The following is a 26,955-nucleotide window of genomic DNA, read 5'->3' on the forward strand; positions in this document are numbered from 1 at the left end:
CTAATGAATATTTTGACGTGAAATTTAGCAAAGATGTCACTAACAGTACTATCAACTTACAGAAAAAAAAATTTACCAATTCGATAAACACGCGAAGTATACTATACTAAATTAAAAATTCACCTTTCTATTTGATCATAGTAGCATATTGTCATTTTAGCGAGTATTCTTTTGTTACTCGCTTACAAGAAAAGTTGTCTTGTATTCGAATATGCATGATAAGTTTATGGTATACATTATAGTATTATATACATATATGTCAACTACCTGAAATGCAAAATAACGATATTTTAAATTGAGTCTTATAACAACTACTTCAAATTATATTTATGTCAATTTTCCGGTCTCCGTAAAACTAGTTTTAAAATATTAAAATTTTGTTTCACTCGAATTTTATTTCTAAAATCACTGTAAATTTCCGAAATTATTTTTGCATTAATTAATTATTTAATTATTTTAGAAAGATTAATTTTTATATTTTTAATTTAACAAATAGTCTCAACAATCAGTTCTTCTTTATATTTAGTCAAACAGTCAACTTAATAAATTTTATTAATTAATTATTTAATTATTTTCGAATTAATTTTTACTCACTTTAGTTGTTATAAAAAAATTATAATTAAAATTTGAATATATAAGCCAATAATTTTATAAAAAATATGAGAATAAAAGTTTTTTAGAAGTCTTGATTAGCTTCCGAATTTAGTCAATTAACCAAATTATGGCCACAAATTTAGGCACATTTAGACATTTTTTTCGATAAATATTAAGTTATTTCCGAATTAATTTATTACTGGTTTTGATTTGTATATCTGTTTCAAGCATTCCTTCAAGCATTTAATTTAGTCATTTAGAAAATATTCCCTAAATTCGTAAAAAATTGTTAAGTAAACAAATTAAGTAGTTATCTTAAACATTTATTGACGTAAACATATTGGTTATATTGAATAGTTAATGTCTCATTTAACTGCAATTTAGTCCATTAATAAATTGCTAAGACAATTAAAAGTAATTTTATTAATTATTTGTTTTTTAATTATACCAAATTTTCTAACCGCCTAAATTAAGTGATTGCTTCAATAAATGGTTTTTATATTTTTTTTATATATTATGTTTATGTATTAGGGTGTTTCATTTATAACTTTTTTATATCTAAAATTTTGTTCTTTTGTTGAAAAAAAAATACCTGAAAATTTTCAAAATTTCACGTTTTCACATAACACCGACTTTGAAAAGATTTTGAGAAAAACTCGTTTAAAGTTCGGAATGCACTTCCAAGCACACTTAAGGGGTTATAGTATATAGTTAGAATTTTCATAAAATTTTCATGCGTCCGTGAAGAAAAAAATTTATTTAATTTTATTAATTTAATAAATTTCCTTAACAACAATATTTTCGCTCCCCTACTGTTAATACCCACACTTGGTAAAGTGTATAAAGTGTAACTGTAACACATTTAAAAGCTTTCGTCATGTCTCACATAAAATATCCATTTGGCCAGAGGGAAACGCGCTATCATTCTTAACACTCAAAACACTTATACCTCGAAGTATGATTATTTCATTACAATTGGCCCCATGTGTATTGCACGCGCACACACTAAACCGACAAAATCATTTCAATTTAACCATTCAAACACTCAATTTAAGTACAGCAAATAATTCAAACTTCACTCGAAACCTTATGCCATACAAGCGAGCAACACAAGGAGCAGTGGCCCAGCGATCTACTCACCCATTGAGCGAACGACGTGAATTCATGTCCGTCATTTATCATTTTCATTAGTATGGCAACGTATGAATGCAGGCAGCGAGGAACGGAGCTTGAATGTATAGTTATATGTGTACATCTAAGTATGTGTGTGAATGTGTGACGCTCGCGTGTGAGTGTGCGTAGCATTTGAGCCACATCAGCAAACACTTCCAACCACTCATGTCATTGTCGACCGTGCGTCCGCCGCGCGTCTTTCACAACGCCCTTGGAATTACTGCTGTGCGTTGCAGTTTTTCGCCATTCCCCGCGCCAACCGCAATTCCTCAATATTGTTTTTTTTTTTTGCAAAATTCACATACTTTGCTTGTTGTTTTGTGAAAATCAAGCGATACATGGTGCTGTGATATCCTTCGTGTATTAGTTTTGAACTACAAGTGGATATAGGCAACTCTTCGTCTTGCCACAAACGCAATGCGGCACTCACACACACACATACTTGCTCATAACCGAGCATGTAACTAACTAACCTAAGCAGCTGACTGTCGTGGTTTGACTTAAATGCCTTACAAATAGTTATAGGTTATGCACTAACATGCTCAAAATTACACACACTCACGAAGGCACACAAAGACACACACACTCAAAAGCACGTCATATGCATGTGTGTCTATACGTTTCAGTTGTGTGTGTGCGCGTTTGCCTTTCTTCTTGTGTAATTCACTCACCGCGCACGTCACTTGAGACTGCACTTTCGCACTTGACCCCTCCTCGCACACACACACACACCAATCCCCACAAATTATGTGCACATGCCTGCTCTTTATTTACACATACTTCCTAACCTACCGTTATCCAACACCAAAGTCAACAATGACAATAGTTATCACTTGCACAATCTCGGTATGTCACACACACAGACGCACACGCATTCATGTGTCGCTTGCATATGCGTCCTTCTGTGCTGCGTTGCTCCTTTTGACCTTTCTTCTTCGGTCCGCTTCGGTCTTCGTTGCCGTAATGTATATAATCAAGCCTTCTGGTGAAGGTGTCACTGCTGTTTCAAGCTGCAGCTGTGCTTGAAGCATTTATTAATATACATACATCCCTACATATATATATACATACATATGTTCAGTGGGAGATTCTTGCTACTTTGATGTGCTGTCAACGCCTGCCCACACACAGCATCAGGCGATCATTCGTGTCTGCAACATGCAAGCTGCTGGAGGTGACCATAATATTTGTATTTTATATTTATACCCTGAACAGGATCTAGTAAGTTTGCCACGAAATTTGTTACACACAGGAGAAAAAGTCGGAGTTCTTATAAATCATATCGTACCACTAAGATAAATAGCTGCCATACAAACTTTTCACAAGAAAATGCTAAAATCTTCGGAGAAATGGCTTAGATCGGAAATTTTGCAGGGATTATTGTCCTGAATAACGCTAAAATCCGTTAATAAAATGTTGAGACGAGAAATCTTCACGATTTTTTGCTTTAAGTAATGGGAAGCATTAAAAGCCGGAATACGGAACTTCAATCTGCCAAACCTAACCTACTCCCAACTGCAGGCTCTTCCACGGATCCATCGAATTCAGTATTACTTTTTGGGTGTCTTAAAAAACATTTAAGTCTCCTCTATAGCACGGACTGACGGACGTCTAAGCTGCTCTATATGTCTCAGTTTTGTCATAAGTGAGGCTGCCGCTTCACTGACAGCTTTCCAGTTCATAGTGCTCTGACACATGAGTGTCGTCAAATTTTCCACCGTAAAACACCACCGAGTGTAGATTTAAGTTTTTCCCTTGCACTTAAAAAGCGTGATTAATAAAATAATACATTCTCAGAGTCTTCAAATTACTCTGAACACGTCGAACAATTCGGACTAATCTCATGCTAGAATTTGTACAGCTAGCTTTTAAAACAACCATATCCACTTAGTATTTGGGTTAGATGAAAATTCAGGTCCCCATGTCGTCTATCCACGAATGGATGTCCGGTATCAGTCTGTGGGTGAGGTTTACCACTTGTGAAGGGTGTTTTAGCTTCGTTGCAGCCGAATCTAACGTTTTTCCTTGTTCATATATACACACATACATACATACGTACACTCTTTCATATAAATTCGCAAACAGTTGTGCTTTGGCATGCAAAACTCATTAGCCACCCCCCGGAGATTTGTGCATGAAATTCGATTTTGTCTCATTTTCAGCGCTGTGTTATCACTTTCTACACAATTTTCGCAAAATAATCAAATTAATTATATAGGAGTTAATGTGACAGTTATACAACATTTTCAACACTTTCGCCACTTTACTTTAATAACTTAATTATGCCCTGTTGGCATGGAAAATGAGAAGTGGCATTAGTTTGGTGACAGTGTTCATCCAAAGAGCGCTACGGTGATGACAGGATCAAAGGAAGCGTTGAGTGCCATGAGATGGGATTTTAATATAAATAATATTTACTAGTAAGCAAAGACTTGAAATCTGGAATTTGCTGGAAAAGTGGAAAAAATATTATAATTCTTTTTTTATATATTCATATATACATAAGTTTCTGGAGAACATATCAGTCAATTGTCACTTGCATTATAATTTTGTCAGAATTCTGCATATTTCTCATCGAGTCATGAACCCTTTTCTTCAACATAGGAAAGTAGAAGTCATATGTTGAAATTGAAAGCAACTTTTCTGATGTACTAAAACCAAAATTGTTTGCCAAACTGTTTTTGATTAATTTTCTATAGACTTATGTAGGCGAAACTTTCTTAACTGTACTGAAATATATTAAATTTGACATACTTCTGTGTAATTTTAAATCAACGGACAGTTATTTGCTTTACTCAAGTTTTTTTGTTCGATTCGTCACTGGCTGAGGTTGGAGAAATCAAAGACAGCTACTCCATACTAGACTTTTCAGTAATTTTCACTCTTAACACTTATTCAGCATGATTGATTGATAGCTGAATAAAGTGCTGAATATTAATGGTCTACCAAATTTTTGGCGTTTACCGTCTTCATCACTGAATTAAGTTTTGATGGCGTCACTTTATTTATTGAAGGTAAGGAGAGAAGAAAAACAAGCTAAAGTATTTTAGAGTGCGAAAAATGACAAATAGTCCAAAATTTGCTCGTGGTTTAACACCCAGGATTCAATAAAGATATTAAAGCATTATGGAGTGAGAACAATAATGCATATCAATACAGATATTTTATTTCTCAATTAAGTGGTGACGACTTGTTCGACCGATTAAGCTTTGAAGTAATTACAGGATAGAATATATAAGTTGACTCTCTTCCTTTTAAATTTATTTTTTCTTTTTCTTCTACCGAACCCATAGCCAAATAATTTCAAGAAAGGCTGTCGAGTTAATAGTCCTCGGTCAAATGAAAATCCGCTTTTGCTCCGGTTATGTAGACCCAATTATTGTAGGAGTGGAAATGTATGTACTATCTCCGGTAAAGACAATTTAATAGTATTCTCTTCAGTTTATTTGGATTAAAAGTTCCTACTAAAGAAAAAGCCGTAATTATACCCTGAACAAGGAATATTAAGTTTGCCAACAAATTTGTAACACCCAAATGGAAACGTTGGAGACCCTATAAATTCTATACGTAAATGATCAGCGTGACGAGATGAGTAGATTTAGAAATAAGCAGTCCGTCAGCTTTTAAAAAAATTACGAAATTTGGCACACGTCCCTTTGTCCCTAAGAAGCCGTTAATTTGTCAGAACCGATAATAAAGCATGTCCTTGTAAGTAAAGCTTTTTTATTTGATAAGATATCTTCACGAAATCCGGCATATATTATTATCCAACCTAATACTATAATCTCCGAACAATTTATTCAGATTGAATCACTAAAGCATATAGCTGCCATACAAACTGACCGATCAAAATCATGCCCTTGTATATAAAACTATTTCATTTTACAACACATCTTCAAGAAATTTGGCAGAAATGATGGTCCGAGACAACGCTATAATCTCTGTATAAATTGTGCATATCGGACCGCTACAGTATATAGTTGCCATACAAACTGACCGACCAAAATCAAGATACAACTATTTTTTATATATTTTTAGCTACAAGAAATGCTCTGTGAAAGGTATTAGTTTTGGTGCAAACAAATTTAATGCTTTTCTTGTTTTCCTCTCGGCATTTTTAAAAGAAATGCTAAAAGATGACTCTAAATGCGTTAGCAAACCTTCAAGTGCCTTTTTCCTGAGTAATATATTTTTAATAAAAGTTCTTTTGTGTTCTTAAAGTGCATTAATATGTATCTGACTATGTAGTTACATATATCATAGCCAACCGAATTCCCCCTTGCATTAGAGTGGTAATCTGAAATTCCCTTTCATCTGGTCACCTCTGCAACTTATGTGGCTAACTTTTCCGCTCCAATATTGCAATGACGTCTGTTGTTTGTTATTTATTATTTGCTTTTGCACTTTTTCAATTTTTCAACACGTCAACTCGAGTATTTGTAATATTTTTTATTACTCGGTTATTGTGTCTTACGCTTTTTACTTACATTCGCCACTTCTGGTGGACGACAGCAACTTAAATAACATATACATACCTAAATATACAATCATACATATGTTGTTGTGTATGCATATACATATATGTATATGGATACATGTATATAGATATGTGTATAAAACGCACTTAAGTACCGTTATAGTCTGTTTGCCGCATATCCTGTTGTCGCTCGAACATAAAATACATCCTTTAAGCACATTTCCTTTTGTCACTTTGTTTTACTGCTCATGTCCGTATGTACATATTTACTTTGTTGTTGTAATTAAGTTGCTCATCCACTCGTTGGCGAGTAAATTTGTTTTCAATTAAGCAAACAAAACAATAATAACGGAAAAATTATGAAAAAAAGTATAAACAACAAAGAGAAAAGTAAATAAAGCAGTGAATTGCGTTGTGATATATGTATATATTTTTAATAAATGTGTATGTACGTATATATGTATGTATAGATATACAATATTTTAGATAAAATGAACACAAAGCAGTGCAGTGTTACATAAAAACAAATAATAAAATTAAAATAAATTACATGAAAACAAAAAATAAATATTATAAAATCATAAACAAAAACAAAAAAGTTAACTTCGGTTGCACCGAAGCTGAAATACCCTTCTCAACTAAAAATGTTTTCATACAAGAACTACATGGAGTCGTCAAACCGAACTCTGTCGGCACCTTCTCAGCCCATATACCGGCGAGGGAGTTGTGGGTGGGAACAAGCTGTTGGAGGAGAGAGGCAATGAGCTTCTTTACAGATGGGTCAAAGCTTGGAGGAAGCTTGGTGGAGGGGATTATTGTCAGGAGCTCTTTGTCAACTCTAGCATCAGACTTCCTGACTATTGCAGTGTTTTTCCGGCCGAGTCTGTAGCCATTAATGTAGCTGTAGATCTACTGCTCCGGAGTGCAGCCTCCTTCAGAGAAGTGACCATTCATTCGAAAAGCATAGCGGCGATACTAGCCTTGAATTCAATAACAGTGCATTCAGGGTTGGTCAAGGAGTACAAAACCTCGCTATCAATAGCATCGAGTGTCTTTGCGATAAGACTGGTTAAGGTGCCAGGCCATAGCGAAATCGCAGGAAATTGTAAAGCAGATGAGCTAGCAAGGAAAGACATCTTAGAACCTCTATCCGTATCCGATCTTGAAAAATTGAATTATACTCCATAACAAATTTCTCAAAGATATGTTATCAAAGAAAAAAAGTTTTCTGTATAAGGACTTGCTTTTAATCGGCCGTATTGTATCGCATAGGGACATAAATGACATAGACAATAATCTATGCCAAATTTCGGAAAGATATCTTGTCCAATAAAAAAGTTTTCCATACAAAAACTTGACTTTGATCAATCAGTTTGTATGCGAGCTATATGCTATAGTGATACAATATCGGCAGTTTTAACAAATAAGCAGACTCGTAGGGAGATCAATATCTCTTAAACTGAGCGACTAATTCGCCTACATACAGATGGACAGATAGACGAGCAAGGCTAAATCGTCTCAAGCTGCCCCACTCATAATTTATAATATTACATCATATGGTCTCCGCCGTTTCTTTCAGGGTATAGTAAAAAAAAATAAAAAATAAAAACAATAAACACAATGTCGTTGGCGTTACTTTACAGACATAAAGAAATGTGTATGTGCATAGCAAACAAAATAAATTCTTAAATCCATAAAGACAACAACAACATACGTAACAGGCGCCGCAACACCTATGCCCTAGTACTCTAGCGCTCTTAAAACGCCAACGCGCCTGAAGCTATGCAATCATTTGTGCACACATACAGCATACATGCACATATAAAAGCAAAGTGCGCTGAAGGTCCTTGACACAGACATCTCAGCTTTTTTTTTATATATAAGCGAGCGTTTGCTGCCCACTAGAAGCACGAGACCCTTGGCGTGTCTGTGTGTGGGTTGCCTTAAATGTACTTATACTGCTTTAAGTGGTTAATCACAAGGTAATCTTTAAACGTTTTTTAATTCAGCTTATATTGCAGGTGAAAAGCAAGTGAAAAAATGATGTTTCCCGCTCATAAATAATTTCTAATAAGCCGCTTTTGCGCTGCAACGCTGCGCAAGGACCCTCGTCAAACGGCTTACTAATTGCTGCCTCTCATACCATCTTCAATTTTTGCGCTCAATCAGCAGTCAATGCCATCAGTCATTGAGCAATAGCTACATTGAATGCGAAAAACAACAACAGAATAGAAAACGAAAACAAGAACAAAGCCATATAAACAAAAAAATATATGGAAAATGAAATTAAACGGCCTTCCTTCGTCGCTCGAGTTGTAATTTATGGCATTTGACTAGTTTTTTCCTGTATTGACGTTGCCAGCATTCTTTATAGTCTACCTTTTTTGTGCGAGTGTTCGTTTGCAATTTTTGTATTTATTTATTTAGTCCCGTTTTGGCTTGCGTTTAATTTCATTTTATAGCTTTTTGTCTGCGCATAAATATTTATTGTACTGTATTTATATAATATTCGCACCCACATATTTGTTGCATGGCACTACAGACAGATATAGACTTGCCTACCTTTTTTGCGGTCGTTAAATGTTATCTTATCGCATTTAATTCTCCACTGATTTCAATTGTTCTTTTGCCCTCAATTTCAAAAACATAAATTAACCTGAAAAAAATTCTAAAAAAACAGAAAATAAAATAAATTGTGTTTAGACGGCAGATTGTGGTTTTGTGTGGTAAGTGGGAAAAGTGTGAGAAAACTATGCCGAACCAAATGTAATTTTTCATACAATGGAAAAAATGTAATTGTGTCCAATGACATTTTTAAATATATAAAGATTTGTATTAAGTACTGCATACCGTTATAACACTTAGCCTAAATTTAGACGCAATTAAGCATTAGTTCATGACCCGAATACTCAACTTCCAAAACTAAAATCGCAAGAATATAGCAAAGTAATTTATTAGATGCGTGAGCGGTCCGAAAATAGTTAACCTACAAAAGAAAAACGCAAATTTTGGCGACTTGCTTCTCAGCATAGTCTCCTTTTACTAGTATTTCAAAACACTTGACACAGTAATGCTTCAATTTCCTTAACCCGTCTGAAAAATACTTTCACTGAAGGTCGTCGAAACAGGTCTACGAGATGGCACTGACCTCTTAATCCGACTAAAATTTCTGCCTGTCGAATATTTTTTTCAACTTCGGAAACATAAAGAAGTCAAACGAAACCAAATATAAAAGGTACGGTAGTAAGACTGCAATTTGTAGCCTACTTCTAACAATTGCCATTGCGGATGGAAGAGGCGTGAGCTGATGTGTTATCCTAGTGAAAGAACACATTTTTTTCCCAACATGGATCGGAAACTCGACCTCGAATAAGTCCAATAATTCGGTATAGTAGAATCCTGTTACCGTTGTGAATTTGTCCAAGTGGACACTGTAGAATGCATCTTATGAAACCAATGATTGGTACCCATCACCTCTCCAGTCGATAGGATAGTCTTCTCCGTTTACTGAAGTCCACTACTTCGACTCTTGCTTGGTCTCTGCTTTGTACCAGTGTCTCAGTGTTTAAATATATCGATATAATAGAGTCCGACCGTTTTGCTTTACTCTAATTAGTCGGTTTAGATCACATTTTCTATATACAAGAAAAGGGTGCCAATTACCTTTTCAGTCGATAGGACCGTTTTCTTTGCCGGCTAAAGTCCCCTATTTCGATTGTTCTTTTGTTTATATAGTAGAGTGTCGGTATAGTGGAGCCTTGTGACAGTTGTGTCCCTCTTCAAGTAGACCACACTTTGTGAAACCAAAAAAACGGTGCCTATCACCTTTCTATTCGATAGGATAGTCTTCTTCGCAGCAGATTCGCCGACTGAAGTTCCCAGTTTCGACTGTTTCTTGGTCACCGGTATCAAGTGAACCAGAAACCCTTGAGATTAAAAACAAGGTCACAAACTGCTGAATAGTGGTCTCAAACGATCCACGCGGTGTTTTGAGTTGCCTACTGCTTCATCTCTATCCCGCACCTTCAGACGTCCGCTATTTGAGATCGTGTACTGTGGTCATGTTACACTTCGTCTTAGCAGTTTTCAAGAGACTCGAGCGTATCTTATCAGAAACCGACGAAATTCGTTAAACTAATTCTTATTGGCCGCGGTGCTTGCAGAAGAGTAGATGTCTCAAATGAGCATCAAACCGGCCGATGTTGCTCGTTTTTCATGTTTCAAATTCCGGCTGAAATTCGTAGTAGCCGCCTACGAGAATATACTATATGAAAGCAAATCTCTTGCGATAGTAGCGCCATCGAGCGGTAAAGCTAAGTACTTATCAGACCGCGTTTGTGTATATATCGACAAAATAATACAAATCTTGTACCCTACAAATCGACCTCTCAAATATTAAACTGGTGCAATTCGTTGGAAAAATATACAGCAAAAATTAGGATAAAGTTCTGAATGCCAAATATTTAAAATATCAACAGTAACTAACTACCAGGGAGAAAAATTATGAGCTGTACATTACAGTGATGAATTGGCTTAAATTCTTCAAACTAACTCACTTAACCATGGACCCTGCTAACATTTCTTAAACATCCCTCCGCCTAATTGCCCCATTTTACAGGATATTTTACTATGCTAAGTTTTGCCTTGCTTTACAAACAACACGTTAAGTAATATGTATTAAAAACAAAAACAACTACAATGAAATTCCAACATTAATAACAAACAGCTGTGACGGCGAGCAGAATGACAAGAGAAAACTTTGTCGTCGTTGGCGAAAATGTGGTTCGTGTTATCTGCTTGCTGGCTGGCTGACGGCCTGGTGGTGGCAGTTAGGCATGCCAGTGGTAGCCGCAATAACATTGTCATACAACCCCAAAAACTGGGTAAGCCACACTACTTAGTACACGGGCGTGGGTCCGACTTGACTCAGCTTTTTGCCCTGCTGTGGCACACATACACACCAGCACACACAGAGACATTCGAACTTTTTAATAGCGGGCCAGTTGGGGGTTTTGTATCTCATTTAATGTTTACTTCAAACTTAGTACTTAGCTTGTTTAACAATGTTTTTGTTTTTGTTGTACGCTAATGCGCTTTCGAAACTAAATGTTGCGGTGTGGCGCCGAGGTGATGGCCGCACAATGCTTATCATTGACAACAACACTGCTGCAGCTAACTGAAAATTGCGTCAACTTGCCTGGCTGCATGTGGCCTCCTCACCCTGCGCACCGTTGACTGGGTTTCGGAGTGTGCCGGTGTTCATCAGCACTTCGACATTTAGTGTCTATTCGATTTTACTATCATTTCGCTACAAGCAACTACATAGTAACTGTTGTTACTCCCACGCGCTTACTCGCTGACTCAACCGAAACTCGCAAAACGCGCTCAACTGAATTTAATGGCTACAACGCGCGGCTTCTTTTTGCAGAACTTTTGTTTTTAGCTTTTGTTTTCTCGTAGCACGCGTACACTGATAACGGTTGAGCGCTTGATTGCCCGAAAAATTCGTGTGCTACGTTGCCGTCATTGCCGCCGAAATGCGGTTGACTTATTGACTCCGCTCCGAGGTGATGAGGGTCGCCGTTTGGCTTCATTACTTGAGCAATGACCTAATCTGGTTGTCACTGTCGGAGTGCAAGCTATTTAGAAGGTGTGCGAAATTTGTAACTGCTTTATAACGGTCGTTTAATTTAATTGACCTATAATTTTGCTAGCACCGCACCGAAGTGTGAATGGTTTGAGAACATAAAACAGTTTATAAACATTTTTTTTAGATTATGTTGGCTTAAAGTAGACCAAATTCATTTCTAACAAGAGCTGGGAGGTTGAAGATTTCATTGCTTAGGCTGGTCAGTCTCAAGGTACGATACAAAAGTGTAAATTTTCTGTACTCATTAGTAAAAAAAAAGATTGCTTACTTTTTAAGAAGTACATCTTCTGTGAAATTAAAAAAATTTATTGAAATTTTCATATTTCGTTAAATTACACATTAAAAATATTATATTATAATATTGCAATCGATATCGATAGCCGCTCAGCCCAAACAGTTCCATCAGTCATCGTTGAACGCGTTTTCCCAAAAGTATATTTTTCAAATTTGCTTAAGCGATTACTCGGAGACAAATGACAAATGAAATGAGACTTGTAACATTTTCCTGTAGTCCAAAAATTCGACCTTCTTCCATTGTTACACTAAATGTGCCCATGATCTCTCTGAAGTACTTCTGTAGAATAGCATTCTACTTCGTGATATAAATAAATTTTTACAAATATATATGTGTCGCTTATCGCTTTTTTTCTAACTCATCAGTTTAGCTAAGTCTCACACCTCTACCATGTGAGGAACATCAGAGGTGCTTTACTCTTACACTCTCCTTATATCTCACTTCTAAGCTAAGTCTCACACCTAAAGTAGGACATCCTAAAGTAAATTTAAATCTTCAACTTTACTTAGCTGTGCACCAATTTCGGGCGAAAATTTACATTCTACAATTATCTACTTTCAGCTGCTAATTGGAATTAAATTAAATTTTTAATATTATTTACTATAATAGTTAAATTAGCTGTCAGACTGTAAAACAAATCAATCGATAAAATTTAGGCATGAAGAAAGAAGTTTTCATATTCGAAAAAGGAAAGGAGCTCGATTTATATCCCTACAGCAACGAATAATTTTTGTTTTAAGAAGATATAGCAACATGGCCTCATATTAAATAGTACAAAAATAATAGTTTTTCTTGGAAAGTTTATTTAAGTTGTCAGATAGTACTGAATATCCGTATATCTCTTCTCCTCTTCTTAATTTACCGCTTACAGTCGTTTCTTCTTTTCGCTACGTGGCGCCAATTGGATATTCCAAGCGTAGCCAGGTCTTTCTCCACCTGGTCCTTCCAACGGAGTGGAGGTCTTCCTGAATATATCTCTAGAAATATTATATAGGTAAAATTCCATGATTTGAGCCTCTTCACATTCGATAGAAGATGTATCATATATCTACTTATTCTTTGGATAGAAAAGTACGTATAGAAAATGGGTCACAGCATTGGATTAGTGCTACAGTCTAGAGTATATGGGTATCAAGTTATAGCGATTTGGTAAATTTTGTTCACATTTGATAGAAAATGTCTGTTTTCTTTAACTTTTCCCTTGAACAGAAGAACACCAACAAAAAGTAGTTCATTTAGGTCTGAACTAGCAAAAGTTATAAAAAGTTCGATTCACAAGAAAAAAAATACCTTATTATGTCCAAAGAACTTCGAAACATTCGATCGAGTACTTTCTTAAAAAAAAAATCGTATCTACTTTCATATTTCATGGGTTACGTTAGACGATGTAGTTAACATCTTTGTGAAAATATTATTATTACTTATCTACTGTGATTATCCAATCTGAGTTACTGGTCAACCGATTAGTTAATAGATGTTTCATATTTTCGAAAATTGAGATCATATAGCTAATTTGTAACCAGCAGTGTAAAGTACTTATGACTATGTTGAAACTTACTACATTGAATTCCAAAATACTCGGAGTAACTTCTAATTTTGATAATTTGATGATTTATTTAAAAAGGGATCATCTACCTATGCGGTAACTATAAACATGTCATTTAAAGGATGTAATTGGAAGCATGTTGGTTTACGAGTTATCAAACCTCAAACCCGACACAGCGTTGACTATTCACTTCGCGTCATTTATTTTAGAATAATGCAGTTTTCATACCAAAAAACAACCGTCGGGAACGCTATAAAATATGTATATAAACTATTCCTCAATTTTTTAGATAACAATAGCATATAGGGCCATAAAACTGACCGACGAAACTCAAGCCCTTGTATGGAAAACTCTTTGATTTGTCAAGGTATCTTCACAATAATTGGCAATCTCCGAAGAAATTATTCAGATCGGACAACTATAGCATATAGCTGCAAAACAAACTGACCGATCAAAATTATGTCTTTATATGGACAACTTTTTCATTTAACGAGATACCTTCACCTATTTTTGGCACAATAACCCGTCCAAGGCAACGGTGCGATCTTCGAAGAAATTATTCAGATCGGGCACCTATAGCATATACATAAAATGGTCTACAAACTAAAGTCTTTGTATAGACAACTTTTTCATTTAACGAGACAGTTTCCCCAAACTTGGTATGGATTATTGTCTAAAGCAGCGGTGCAATCTTCGAAGAAATCGCTTAAATCGAGTCACTAAAGCATATAGCCGCCATACAAACTGATTTAACAAAATCATCTTTTAAGGAATATTTTGTATTTGTGTAGGATATTATAGCTTCGGTGCAACCGAAGTCAAGGTTTGTTCTTGTTTTTATTTTTTTCCTTAATGTATACTCTTTACAGTCTTAATGCCGTCGTTCTTTCGTTGCCTTATCAACACTTTTGAACTTGACCCACTGTACACCTTACTTGTAATCTTAATTTATGTTCTTCATTGCATTCTCAACCGCGTTCTCAACTTATATAATGTCTTTGCTATAGTTATGTTGTTCTTTTTTATTTTTGTTGTGCCTTTTTATGTCACAATCGCACACATAAATTCAACTTAAGGGTGTGAAAATGCTATTTTACAGTCGGAATTTTTATTATAGTTGCTATTTTGCAGTTACGCGCAGATAGCTCTTTTACCATTCTTGCTCTTCTTGTTGTTGCTAGTGTGGTTTGGCGTGTTTATATGTGTGTGAGTGTATGCGTGGGCGCTATCAACGTAAGTAAACATTTGTTGATTGCGCGACAATAACGTTAACTTTAATTAATTCCTCATCGCAACTACCGTTGTGGGCGGCAGAGAGCACAAGGCTTACGCATTCTGCAACTTTTGGTATAGTTTTTCCTCTATTTCTGTAGCTATGTTGCTTTTTGCTATCGAGTTGCTTGCGCTTTTCCTAAAGCTGCTCGAACTTTAAGTCTTAATATTGTTGTAATTGTTGTTAGTTATTTTGTCCTTTTTTGTTGTTGCTATATTGTGTATACTATTTTTCGTCGTTGTCTCGTTATTACTTTGTAGCAGCAGTAACTACATATTATCTGCAGTCTTACGTCGCCTTTTGTAAATTCCTTACTCACTTCTTCTAAGTTTATTTGCATTGTGTTTCTTGTTGTTTTTTTTTTCATTTTTTTCTTATACACTGGAATAACAGCAAATTCCTTCATTCATTCCTCGTGCTTATGCTCATGGCAGCACCTGCGTCTCTTCGCCCAACGGTATGTAAACATTATGACACGTGTGCGCGTTGGACTCGTTACACAGGCGAAAATGCGCTAGCACAAAGTAAGCAGCGAAGGGAAAACAACGCTGATTATTAAATTCTTTGGAAAGTCATTAAAAGTCCAAACACACTCATTATCTCGATCTCAATTTAGTAGACCCATCAAGTTGTCTTTAACCACTGACATTGGTGAGCCGGCTTTATCACGCAGCAACCGCAAAGCATTCGACGCATATTCGCCACCCGCTTTCAACCTACCTCACATACAAACATGCTGTGCACACGAAATACTTTTGGTGACGTTGGCAACCCAGTGCAGAAATTTAAAAGATTTTTAACCTTGTTTCTTTGAAGACTGTTTAATAAGCTATTTTCTACATGTAAGTTACCATAGACTTCCTGTTTTCGATACAGCAAAACATCATGATTGTCGGTCAGGAGAGATTTGTAAAATGGTTGTATTGGCAGGGAACCTACTAACTATAAGCCCCTACGACCAAACTCTTAATTCGGACCATTACTGTCAACTCTTGGACAGTCTGAAAGAAGCAATCACTCAGAATTGGGAAACTTTGGCCAATTATATATATTTGGTCTAAATCGAATCATTCCAATCAATATAATGCAAATAATGGGTTTCTTTGTACTATACCAGAGCATATCTCTTTTTTCTTGGTGCGGAGACAAATCTGGCGAATAATGGGTCACGATCAGAATAACTCTTCTCAAAAGGTTCTACTTCGGGCTGAGTAAGAAATTGAGAAGTAAAGACCTCTCTCGACGAACAAAGATCAAATTCTACAAGTCACTCATCATCCCCGTGGTGCTATACGGTTTAGAGACATGGACGTTGACAAGATATGATGAGTCTGCGTTACGAGTTTTCGAGAGAAATGTTCTGAGGAATATGTATGGTTCTTTGCGCATTAGCAACGGCGAATACCGCAGTCCACATAGTTCAGCGACTTAAGAGACAACGGCTACGCTGGCTAAGTCAGGTCATCCGAATGGATGAAAACACCCCAGCTTTGAGAGTATTCGATGCCGGGGGAAGCAGAGGAAGGTCTCCACTCCGTTTGGACGACCAGGTAGAGAAGGACCCGGCTACAGTTGGAATATCCAATTGGCGCCAAACAGCGAAAAGGAAGAAAAGAACGACTGGGGCGCTGTTGTAAATTCAGCTTTAACTGCGTAAGCGTTGTCTACGCCAAAAATCTTGATCTCTAATCGATCCGTTAACGAATAATAATATTATTTTTTCAAAGTAGTGACTGAAAAAAAATCCATATGAGAACCACAAAATACTGGGTAAAGTCTTCTCGCTTGACTTTTTTCGTTTTCGGGAACTTTGGGCAACTTTTCAGGTAGCAATCATCCAACGGATTATCGATTGAATTCAGGGGTATAATAACGTATGTATGCTTCATTCTTTGTTATAAATCTTGTGACCATACTGGATGGAGTACATAAATTTCCATGCAACGATTAAGACTGAATTCAGCAAGCTATTTGGTACTTAGGTTAGGTTAGGTTAATCTGGTAGGAAAATGAGCCACGCCTAGACCAGTTTTGGTCCTTTGCGATACCAGATGGAGTTCAGTTGCTAGGTCCATGGGGAGTAATCATCCTTTAGGGTACCTGCGCTTGACGTGAATTTTAACAGACTCTATGGCCGATACCTTCTCCAGTGTATCATAACGTAAGGACCCCAGATGCTTACAGCGTAGTCTTTCTAATGCGGGATAAATGCACAAGAGGTGCTTCATTGTTTCCTTAGTCCTTTGCTCCAGACATTTTCTGCAGTCTTCTCGATCCGTCAGCTCCATTTTGCGAGCATGTGTTGCCACCAGACAGAGAAAAAAAACAGTTTATAAACAAAAATGTGAGATTAAAATTTTGAAATCAATAATTTTTTATGTTCGCGTAATGTTTGATCTCCACACGTCTATTGCCCCAAAGACCTATTTTGAAAGCGATAATAAAGATTTCTATTAAATTATGTGAAAATGTGTTTTTTCTTGTCAGTTCGACTCAAATTTAATGAGTTAGTAACACCAGCTAACAAATGGAAGCATATATTTAGGCGCTGAAGTTTACTCACAATATTATATAATTCCTTCAGGCAACCTGTAAGTGAGTTGTTGCTCTTTTGCCATTAGGTTATGAAAAATCACAGACTTTTATTACGTAATTTACTTAATCAAACTTGCTTGATCGCCTGCTGGGACGTCAGTCACCTGCAGCAACACCAGCAACAACAACACCGCAGAAAAACATTTTAATTTGGTTCTTCCTTACAGCATTTTGCTTTCAGTCTGCTGCAATGCTGGTAGTATTAAATGTTGTTGGCGGTATTTTTTTTGGAGGTAAGCGCACTATTTACGAGCACATTGTTACAAGGTCGTTCAGTTGTTTTTGTGTTTTTTTGTTCTTATACATATGCGCGCACGCTTTAACAACGCCCGCATGCGTTTACTTTACGTGCAGTTTGCGGAGAATGTATGCTTGTATGCCTGTGTGTGTTTGCAAACGCCTTGCTTCGTTGCGCTTTATTTGCTCCTGCTGCACAAACAAACGCAATTATAGCGCGCATGTGTTTGTTTTTATTTTTATAGTTTTTTTGCTTTTGTTGTTCTACATGCAACTCCTTACTAATTTAATCGCCTTTTTCCTGCTTTCCTGATTTCCTATGTTGCATGCATGCATTTATGCAACTTGCCACTCAAATTACTGCAGTTTGTGATTTATTTGTTGGCATTTTGTAGTTGTTATTTTTGTGATTTTTAATTTGACCCAACTCAACGCCCTTACACTTAATAACAGTAAACGCTAAATGGAAAATATGTCAAGCGGAAATGCATTTAAAGTTTATTTGCACTCGGCATTAATTTGCTCGCGTCGCGCAGCCGTCAAACATTGCTACAACAACAAAAACTGCAATTACTTTGCTCATTACGTCCCTTTTCAAATTTATTTTTTATACTCTCGGAACAAGTTGCTACAGAGTATAGTGTTTTTGTTCACCTAACGGTTGTTTGAAATATGTACCTAAAGCTAATCGAGATAGATATAGACTTATATATCTAAAATATCAGTATGACAAGACGAATTGAAATCCGGGTGAATTCTGAGTGAGTGAGACTATAACGCTCGAATAACTAAAACTAGATGTACCAAACTTGCCAAGAACAAGTACTATTTATAACTCGTCCTTGTACTCTATGAAACTGGGCGAGATCAGATAATAAACACGCCTACTCTTTATATAACAGTTCTGTTGAAATTTACTAAAAGTTTGATATCTCAATAAATAAATACGTCCGAAAGATTAAATTTCACACTCGAGATGGTACAAAAGGGTTGCATAAGACTCATTTAAAAAACTGAGAAAATACAAGGCACTTCAACTTTTAGATGAAAATTCATATCTCAAGAAGTAATCGATCAATATTGATCAAATTATTAAAGAGTGGTCCATTTCGATGTTCCCTACTTTTTTAAAGAAAAAACATAGATACTTCAACTTTTATGGGGAATGTTTATTATCATTCGAAGTAACTTTCTTTGGCATTTATTTTTTTTTAAGATTATCTCTTACAAATGTTGGCTGCGGCTATGTCTCACAGGGTCCATCCGTTCAGTCCATTTTTCGGTGACTCATTCGAGCATTTCCGGTTGGACTGGGATGTTTTGTTCCAAGGTTTGAATGGAAGCGGGGTTGTCCGCAGACTTTACATATTTGCACAGAAAAAAGTTTAACGGTGTGATATCACAGGATCTTGTTGACCAATCGACCGACCCAAAACATGAAATTTTCCGCTCACCGAAGTGTTCTCTCAATAAATCCATTAATTGATGCGATGTGTGGGAAGTGGCGCCATCTTTTTGAAACCAAATATCGCCGAGATCACAAGCTTCAATTTTAGATATCAAATAGTAGTCATCATGACGCGATAACGGTCGCCATTGACGATTACGTTCTTACCAGCATCATTTTTGAAGAAATAAGGACCAAGGATGCCACCGGCCCACATACCACACCAAACCGTTGGCTTTCTAGATCTCTTCAAGTTGCTCTTCGTCCCAAATGCGGCAATTTGATTTGTTTACATACCTATTAAGCCAGTAATGGGTCTCATCGCTGAACAAAATTTGGGTCGAAAACGTCGGATCTTCTTAGAACTTTTCAAGAGCCCATACAGCGAAGCGAGGTCGGTTAAGAAGGTCGAGCGGCTTCAAGGGTTCAGTTCTTTCACAAGCTGTACTTTGTACGCTTTCAATTTAAGATCTCGACGTAAAATGCGCGAAGTCGTTCCATACGTCACTCGGAGTGGCTACGAACGGCGCCGAATCGACTCTCTACGGTCTTCGTGTACACTCTCAGCTACAGCTGTTTTATTTTCTTCACTGCGTGCTGTACGTGGTCTATTCGGTCGAATATTATCCAATAATGAATTCTGATGGGTAATGGTGTTGGGAACAGTGGTTCAGTAGTTGAACGATTGTAAACGTTGTTCATGATGAAATGCCAAACAATACTGAACAAATGCAACATGACAGCTTAGCACGACTCACTTAGATCATCTGTCGAATAATGAATATTGAATTGTTTCGCAACGAGTTGTTCTTAATATAAAGCTGAAATCACGCTTCCGGTTTGATCTTTGGATATTGCGAGCGTCTACAATCTTCAATTTCAACCGAAATTAGCCTTCCTTACATATTTTTTTTATATTTATGCTGCCAGCCGGCGTCATTATTTCGCTTTTCGATGTACGCCATAAATTTTACGCGCTTTATATGTCATCCATTAGTTGACAAATTTTTTTGTTGTTTGACTTTTTTCCTTTCTTTTTCGTCCTTATTTGCTTTTTGCTGATTTTTGATCATTTTTGGTTTGCTTCGTCTGGTGTATCCTTACCACCATACCATCTGCAGCCACAGTCATCACATGCCCTATAACAGTATGTGTCCTTGTCGTCAGTGTCATTGCTCGGAGAGTGAGCGCAGCGCTTACGGGTGCTCACTCTGCTGCTTGCTCGCTGGTGTGCGTGCCTCCGCCACTTTAAGCCAATTTAATGCTGCAATTATTGCAGCAATGAAGACTGTGCGTTAGTCGCAAGCAATGTCAAAATATAATTGGAAATTAATTGAAAAGTGTGTGTGGTAATGTTTGCATATAAAGGGTGTATTTTTTGGAAGTTTAAGAATTTTATAAATTTGAATAAAATACAGGAAAATTAATAATATTACAATATTTCATGGCATTTAGAGTTTGACCAAATTTTGGGCTTATGGTCCATTAAAGTGAATCAAAAATTGAGCTATGGATTTCATAGGAGATACAGAGAAACAAATTTCAAATTATTGGTTTTGAGTTTTCTGTTTGTATGACAGCTATATGTTATACTGGTTTGATCCAGAAAATTTCTTCAGATATTGTGGGGTTGTTCTGAACAACAATACCTGCCAAATTTCGTCAAGATATCTTGTCAAATGAAAAAGTTTTCTAAAAAAGAACTTAATTTTGATCGATCAGTTTGTGTGGCAGCTATCAGCTATAGGTGTACAATATCGGCGGTGTGCAATATTTCAGAACGATATCTCAGAAACTAAGGCACTAGTTCACGTATATACAGACATACTTTTAAATGCTATTTCAAAGTCTCTTTGCATAATCCAATAATATTTCAACGTGTTTTCTTTGATAGCTGATTTGACAGCTATCTTTAAAAATTATTTTTCAGCTCTAAAATCGCACCCTCTGAATATTTGTTTATAGAAATATATATGAAACCTTATATATGTTGCTCCTATAAAGCCATATGTCAGCTGTGGGTGTTGCATTGGCTTAAAACATTTGCCAGAGAGGACCAAATAAATTGGCTTATTAGGGCAGATTTTAAGCTGACAGATAAATTATATACATATTTGAGAACAGCTTTACATACATACACAGATTTTAATGTACATTGTCAGCACGCCACTGTACCACATGCCATGCCAAACTATAAATTTGCATATCCTTTGATATCATTTGCCGCTTTCGTCATACAATTTTATGCTTCAAATGGCTTTTTGACTCGTATTCGTGGAATTTATATTTAATGCATAAATTAATGCAATTACTTTGGTAGAAAACGTACACAAGTAAATTTCCGGAAAAGTAAAGTGCTGTGAAAATTCGTTAATGTAAAATTGTCGAAAGTATGATGTTGCTTTTTGATTCTAAGAAAGGCTTTTACATGACAGAGCTACTCTGCGGTTTGAGACTACCAACTTAAGGTTCAGTAATAAGGCAAACAAAAAAGTTTTGCTATAGTTTTGTATCTGAATTGACTGAGTTTAAAACTGAAAATACACTGAGTGATGTACTGCTTGGAGGTCAACTTCGTACTAGGCTTTTGACGGTTTTGCCAAATACATGCTTATTCATAATGCGCTGAAAACTAAAGCGACTGAGAAGTCTGGTTCGTGGCGCAACCGTAGCGCATATTATACAAATTAATCAGTCCAAAACTTAGATGCCCAAATTTGTAAAGATATCTCTTCATAAAGTCAAGCCTATGAGGTATCGGATACATTTTTCGATTTAGCATTAAGCATTGCAAAACGACAAAGTTATCTCTGTCAACAGTAAAAGTTTATCTGATGAAACTGTATGATCCCAAAAATTAGTGTTAGTCTGACGTTTACACTTACAACTTGAAATAAATCAAGGTACTTCCCTAGAGCTATACATCTAAATAAGGCTCTGTTAGGTATTACCTTTCTATGGTGCCGATTGATCAATTGTACTTACATCTCATTTTTAACTTAACCATCACCAAGATTTAATCAAAGCTATCCAAGGTAATTAAATATTGGTGAACTAACGAAACTAACGATTCAGTAACCGCCGGCGGTAGCAGAGAAAGGAGAAGACCTCCACTCCGTTGAAGAGGTCAGGTGGAGAAGAACCTATCTGCACTTGGCATCTCAAATTGAACCAAATAGCAAACAGAAAAGGTTACGTTAAGTTCAATGGCTGATCCTTAAGATCGCACTAGCACTGCTACATACAGTCCTTTGCGAAACAAGAAAAACCCCTGTAATCATCGTACAAGTCCACAAAATGCCTTGAGGCCAATACAAGTCTGCTGAGGTGCTTTATTTCAATTCCTATGTCTGAAAAGGTCAGCTCAACGTTTAAGCATTGATTTCTGAAAAGATGTATCTAGTCATCTTCTTCTAAACGTTTCTACAACTGCATTATGAAGTTCTCAACTTTACCACGTAAACACCGACAGACAATGACTACTTACTTACTTACTTTACAGGCGTAGATTATAGCCGAGTTCGCTACGTGGCGTCAATCGGATATTCCAAGCGAAGCTAGGTCCTTCTCCAACTGGTCTTTCCGACGGAGTGAAGGTCTTCTGCTTCCTCCGGCGGATACTGCGTCGAATACCATCAGAGCTGGAGTGTTTTCGTCCATTCGGACAAAATGACTTTTAATTGTCTTTTAATTCGCTGAACTATGTCAATGTCGTCGTATATTTCATACAGCTCATCGTTTCATCGAATGCTTGTATACGCCGTGGCAAAGGACCCTAAATCTTCCGCAGAACCTTCCTCTAGAAAACTCGTACCGCCGACTCATCAGATGTTGTCATCGTCCATAGCTCAGCACCATAAAGCAGAACGGGAATAATGAGTGACTTGTAGAGTTTTGTTTTTGTTCGTCGAGAAAGGACTTAATTTCTCAATTGTCTACTCAGTCCAAAGTAGCACCTATTGGCAAGAGTTATTCTGCGTTGAGTTTCGAAGCAGACATTGTTGGTGGTGTTGATACCGGTTCCAAGATAGACGAAATTATTTATGACTTCAAAGTTATGACTGTCAACAGTGACGTGATTTCTCATTGGGTGCGTTTTTTTACGTGATAGGTCCCAAACCCAGCGCACAACTCTGCGGAGGTGATTTTTCGCCTTCTCACTTTAGCTCGCCTTCAAACGGATGTTCTTTGGTTACCAAGAGAATACTTGGTCTAGAACCGGAAGTTGTGAGCTGCTTGAGTCATATGTACAATAATCATTTCTGGCCACTCCCAAGTCTTGAGACCTTCTGTTTCTATAGTTTAACAGATGTTAGACTTTAATATGAATGTCTCCTGTACTCTAAGATACAAAATATAACCTCAAAATGTATGACCAGGAGGTCGCTTGTCTCACTCTGAGGTCTAAGTCTGTTTCTATAGCTTTAGAGATCTTTAAACTTGATTTATCTTACCCACAATACAGTCTTGAAAGTGAAAATATATAATTTTTTTTACAACGCATTATTTAAATCATCTTACTTTCACATTGCAGTTTACTGTATGGACCCAACCCAATCCTACTGCTGGCGCACAAATCTCGAGGCGAAATGACTAAATAAGACTGAAAAGAAAAGAAATAAAACGAAAACGCTTAAAAAATAAGCGTGAAGAACCGTGTGACCAGGCGGAGTAATCAAATCACAGAGACGACGACAACGACAGCGAATGGATAAATTCAACAAACGATTAAACCACGAGTAAAAAGCTAATTGACGAGTTGGTAATTACGCATGCGCGCCGGTCTGTGGCGTGTGGGTAAGCTGTTGCGGCAAACGTGCGGCGAAAAAGTGGACAAACCAGCAAAACTTGCCAATCACACAAAAACAAAAAGAAAACGGGAACAAAAAAGCGCAGAAAAAATTTAATTAAAAGCAAATTCTATGCGCTGCAAGAGATAGATTAACAAAGCGCACAACAGCAAGAACAACAACACAAAAGCCAACTATGCGCTGAGCACAAAAAACCATGAAAAAGTTTATCTTTCTTTTTTAACGCCACACACACGCGCATGCATACATATACACATGCACACTTACTATCTCAGCACACAAGCAAGCAAAAATTTACATATCAACGCCACAGCGCGCGCTTCCAAAGCGAACGTCAAACGTTAAATAAGATAACCAATAATAAATAAATACACCGCGACAAACATGGTCAAGGGCATTTTGGTGAACCGCAAAGCGGATGACGCGCACAAGGCGCAGCTGAAAATGGAGCACGCCGACCTCGTCGCCGAGATGCAAACGGTGGAAAATCTGCCGACGCACGAGCGCCTGCAGCTGGCGCGACTGTAAGTGCCAGCATACAAGCCACTAACAAACACTTGACAAGTGCCTTTTTTTAATTTCTCACTTTACTTTCAGCCGCCGCACACAACAGCTTAAGGTCGCGCGTCAAAAGGAGAAGGAGTGGCTGAAATTGCAACGCGCCAAAGGTAACGCGACCTCAGCGCTCAGCGGCAGTCACACCACACATCACTTTCGCTCGAACTCGGGCAGCGCCAGCCGCCACATATCCTTCGAGAGCAGCGTTGTGCTGCTGGAGGCTGCCAGCCGCAATGATATGCACGAAGTGGCCGAGCTGCTGGAGCGTGGCATTACGCCGGATGCGGCGAATGAGGACGGCCTGACGGCGCTACATCAATGTTGCATCGATAATAATGTTGAAATGTTGCGCCTGCTGTTGGAGTATGGCGCGAATGTGGACGCGCAGGATAGTGATAAATGGACGCCATTGCATGCGGCTGCCACATGCGGACACTTGGAGCTGGTGCGCATACTGATCGATCATGGTGCGAATTTGTTGGCGGTGAATACGGATGGTAATATGCCGTACGATCTGTGCGACGATGAGAATACCTTGGACTACATAGAGGCTGAGATGTCGAAGCGCGGCGTGACGCAGGAGCTGATCGATGAAACGCGCTCATCGACGGAACGACAAATGCTGAAGGATCTGATGGAGGTGGCGCGCACGGGCGGCGATCTTGAGGAGCCGGACTACCAGGGTGCTACGCCGGTGAGTTGGGTTATGAGTTTTTGTTGAGGCATTTCTCTTTATTTGTTTTTGAATTGTTTTCCAAAGCTACACATAGCTGCGGCAAATGGCTATGTGCGCGTGGTGGAGTTCCTGCTGGAGATGCATGTCAATGTGGACGCGGTGGACAAAGATATGTGGTCGCCGGTGCATGCGGCAGCATGTTGGGGTCATGTAAGTACAAAAAATAATTAACAGAATTAAATTGATTTTTTTTTTATTTAATTTAATTTTGAAATGAATTGAGTTTAAATAAACTGAATCGAATTAAATTTTACTAATTAAGTTAAATTAAAATAACTTTTATTTAATTAAAATAAATTGAACTGAATTTGATTAAATTGAAGTTACTTATATTAAATAAAATTAAATTAAAATTACATAAATTAAATAAAATTAATAAATTTATTTTTAATTAATTTTAATTTATTTTGCCATATATTAAATTAATTTAATTGGATTCAATTGATTTAATTACAATTAAATTTAATCACATTAATTTAATAAAATTTTAATTTGAAAAATTAATTAATTGGAATTATATAAATATTTAATAAAAATAATTTCAAAAATTAACTAAATTTCGAACGAAATACATAATTTAATAATTAAATTATAATTTAATTAAATTGTAAAAATATACTTTATATTAATTTGAATTGAAACTTTTATGAAAACTAAAGTGAAGAATTTTAATTGAATTGAACAAACTTATCACATTAATTTAATTAAATTTTGAATTATATTTAATTAATTAATTAATTACATACATATATTAATTAATTAAAATTATATTAATATTTAAAAAAAAGTAATTAAAAAAATCAATTAAATTTCAAACTAAATAAATAATTTAATAATTAAAATATAATTAATTAAAATGTAATAATATACTTTACTTTAATTTGAAGTGAGAATTTTTTGAAAACTGAGATGAAGGGTGAGTTCTAATAGAATTGAATAAAATTAAAATTAATTGAACTAATTTAAATGAAATATAATTTAATTTTAAATTTTCTTGAGACTTGACTTCAAATATTTTAAAAATCTTAATAGGAGATTTAAATTTTGAGAGTTGAAACTAGAAGTGAAACTAAAAAAAATATTTCACTTGACCTTAATTAAATTCATTAATTTAAATCTGTTTAGTTTAATTAATTAGTAATAAGCAAAATAAATTAAACTCAATTAAAGTACAAACAAATTTTAGTTAATTTTATTAACTAATTAAATTAATTGTTTGATTAATTTTCTTAATAATTATTAATTTAATTTAATGTATTCATTGGTTATCAATTAAATGTAATTAAAATTAAATTAATTAAAAAAATAAGTTTTTATTTTTTTAAGTAAATTATATGTAAAAGTTGATAATTGATTGAAGAACTATGATTTAAACGAAAATTACATAACAAATGTGTGTAAAATAACAAAAAAAAAACATATTAAAAAATCTTCAAAAATTAAAAAACTATTGTTAATTTACGCTCATTTCGAAAATTAAACAGTTGGAGGTGCTAGAAATGCTTGCGCAATGTGGTGCCGATCTGAATGCCAAAAATAAGGATGACGAAACGCCTTCAGGTA

General features: G+C 36.2%; 1 protein-coding gene across 4 annotated transcripts in view; it reads left to right on the forward strand.

The window, feature by feature from the left end:
• The window catches only part of LOC126761719 (protein phosphatase 1 regulatory subunit 16A), a 110,284-nt gene that overhangs the window by 75,016 nt on the left and 8,313 nt on the right, over nt 1–26,955 (forward strand). For all 4 annotated transcript variants that reach the window (XM_050478091.1, XM_050478090.1, XM_050478092.1 and 1 more), the window contains 4 exons: nt 23,822–24,622; nt 24,696–25,350; nt 25,417–25,542; nt 26,877–26,952. In XM_050478091.1, coding sequence (XP_050334048.1) covers nt 24,483–24,622; nt 24,696–25,350; nt 25,417–25,542; nt 26,877–26,952 — 997 coding nt within the window. In that variant the 5' untranslated portion in view covers nt 23,822–24,482. The remainder of the gene's footprint in view (nt 1–23,821; nt 24,623–24,695; nt 25,351–25,416; nt 25,543–26,876; nt 26,953–26,955) is intronic.

This window comes from Bactrocera neohumeralis, chromosome 6 (assembly GCF_024586455.1).
Source record: "Bactrocera neohumeralis isolate Rockhampton chromosome 6, APGP_CSIRO_Bneo_wtdbg2-racon-allhic-juicebox.fasta_v2, whole genome shotgun sequence".
Lineage (NCBI taxonomy): Eukaryota > Metazoa > Arthropoda > Insecta > Diptera > Tephritidae > Bactrocera > Bactrocera neohumeralis.